General features: G+C 41.4%; 1 protein-coding gene across 1 annotated transcript in view; it reads right to left on the bottom strand.

Moving 5' to 3' along the window:
- Positions 1–2,500, bottom strand: part of LOC138005625 (plastin-3-like) — an 18,636-nt gene that overhangs the window by 6,872 nt on the left and 9,264 nt on the right. The window contains exons 8-10 of the mRNA XM_068851828.1: positions 2,366–2,500; positions 1,583–1,671; positions 107–299 (exon numbers count right to left, since the gene is read on the bottom strand). The exon at positions 2,366–2,500 is cut by the window's right edge and continues 7 nt beyond it. Coding sequence (XP_068707929.1) covers positions 107–299; positions 1,583–1,671; positions 2,366–2,500 — 417 coding nt within the window. The remainder of the gene's footprint in view (positions 1–106; positions 300–1,582; positions 1,672–2,365) is intronic.

The raw sequence follows: 2,500 nt of genomic DNA, 5'->3' as shown, positions 1-2,500 counted from the left end.
TTTTCGGGTTTATAGGCACTTTAACTAATGGAAGTGCGGTATAACCTGAAAGTTTCAGGTGTCTAGAGACGATTTCATTATGGTCATTAAACAACAGGTTTCTTACCAAGAGTCAAGGTCTCATTGCAGTCATGGATGTCTTCTCCACCAACACCGACCAACGAAAATTTCATTTGCTTCCCAACATCAACAGCATAGTTACAGTTTTCTATCTTTTTCATCTTTCCACCCATTTGCTTGAATGGTGGTCTGTTGACCTTTTCCCAGTTAACAACACCTGGCTGGACGATGTCATATAGCTACAACAGACAAATTTGAATTACGTATTCTAATGACATTAACTAGTTTGCTTTTTGTAGGAGACAGCGCATGACAAAAACAATTAATTCATTCAACGAGTCCTTTCACAGCGACAAATGAGCCCCAACAAATTGACCTGCTCCCAACTGTGTGGCTTCATAGATCAGTTGGTAGAGCATTGCACCGGCATTGTGGATATCATATCACTTGCAGACTGCATCTCAGCGCTCCGGGTTCGAATCCCAGTTCATGCCATTTAAAGTTCACTCAGCTTTCAATCCAATTGTGTTGGGTAAAATGAGTAGCAGTATCACTGAGGACAAGTTGTGCATGCGAGAAGACAGGAGTACTGCCTATAACTGCCATAAATTACGGCAGAACAAAGCTTTCAGACTATCTTCTATAGTCCTATTCTCTGTATCTTTGAGTTGTTATTTGTGACTCTCTAGCATAAGACCTTGAAGGCGCTCGCAATGTTCAAACTACTGCACAAAACGGATTTCTGCATTCGTCTTAGCAACTCCCTACTGCATCCTCCCAGTAGCTTCTTCGTTGCACTTCAGAGTCCCTTGGAATACACGCCGTGGGCGTTCACTATGATGTTAACTTGGCTGGATCTGGTAGCCTGGGTATTGCCTTTTGAATTCCCAGTGAAAGCAGGCGTACTTGTGCGTTTTCTCTTCTTCCTTCTGCTGTTGATTTTCAACGCAAGGACAACTCATCTTCAGCATAGTGATTGTCTTGTTCTGCTCGGTGAGGATCCTCGCATCTACTCTGTCGGTACATCCCAGTATGCCACTGCCTGATAGTTTACGTAGAGCAGTTTTGGTTGTGTGGGGGAGTACCAAAGTGGGATCGTCTCTATCAATTTCAGGTCTTTTAGGAGCTCGAAGAAAAGGTTCTTTAGTGATGAATTATGCCTTTCAAGGTCTTTAGTTTGTGCGAGCTCACTGCAGCCAGAAAGCATGTGTGCCACTGACTCCAGGGCTTTGCCACACAGCCTGCATGTCTCATCTGGGTTCTCACTTGCTCAGGTCTTTCTTGCGTAGTATAGCTTGGTCAGAAGCACCTATTCATATAAATTGCCGATGCCTCCTATCGTGTGCGTTGGTGCCGTCCGCCAGTTATACATCCACTCGAAGCACTCGCTATCAAGGTCTTCATCCTCCTAATGTCATTATCATTATTATTTATTAGTACAGATGACGATCTCTCACACACATTCCATTTTCCCATTAAAGGGCTCTCATGGCCAAAAAATAAATTTCAATATATTAAATACCTGCAGCAAGACCAAGCCACTGCAAAGATCTCTGTACAGATTATTCACATATGGGCTGACCCCAATGCTGTTCATCCAATTACGGAAAGCTGCCGAAAGAAACAGAACATTGACATGCTCAGACAAAAAGGATTAATAATTAATAAAATAAATTATTACGATTTAAACCTATCAAGCTTTTTTAACAACCTCTGGGACCAAGCCATCCCAAGTTCAAGCAATAAGTTTGTAACTGGGTAAATTGTTATTGTCTCTAACACAGTGGAGATCATTTCAGTGACATCAACTGCTGCTATTAATGTGCCAGGAAGAGCTTCATTAGCTGCAGAAACATATGTCTCTTCTGTTTCAGTGGTTTTCACACACGAATAAGAAAAATAACATTAATAGGAAACGTCTCTATATATTGTTGATCAGAAAGTGAATTAATACCACAACAATACGGATTCAAGTTGCTTATTACAAAATCCAACTTAAATCACAAAGGAACCGTTCCAAAGTTATTGACAAAATAATATTCCATTGATTGCTAGATCAGAGTCGGATACTGGTACATAATTTTGACCTGGTTTGACTGTACGATATGGCTGTCTAACCCATTGATACCTCAAAACGCCCTACAACAACGCCAGTTGACGAGTAAAATCGCCTGGTGTTAGACAGTAACATCTGTAATTGACAAGTCTCAGTCCCACTTGGTAAAGAAACAAAAACTCAGTGAACGATAAACTTTTAATGAAGCCCGATTAAATTGTGATAGTTTCCCATAAGGCCTTCACTAACTTCGTTCCTCGCGGGTTTCTTCTCGTGCTTCTTCCATGACTTCCTCAATTAAGTCAGCATCCATAGGAGGCAATCCAGGGTAAGTGTTGAACAAGTTTGCGACAAAGGCCATGTTAAGTTTGGAATTTCCAGCTA

This window comes from Montipora foliosa, chromosome 1 (genome assembly GCF_036669935.1).
Source record: "Montipora foliosa isolate CH-2021 chromosome 1, ASM3666993v2, whole genome shotgun sequence".
Lineage (NCBI taxonomy): Eukaryota > Metazoa > Cnidaria > Anthozoa > Scleractinia > Acroporidae > Montipora > Montipora foliosa.
The sequence above is the reverse complement of the archived record's forward strand: the minus strand, read 5'-3'. Positions and strand labels throughout refer to the sequence as shown.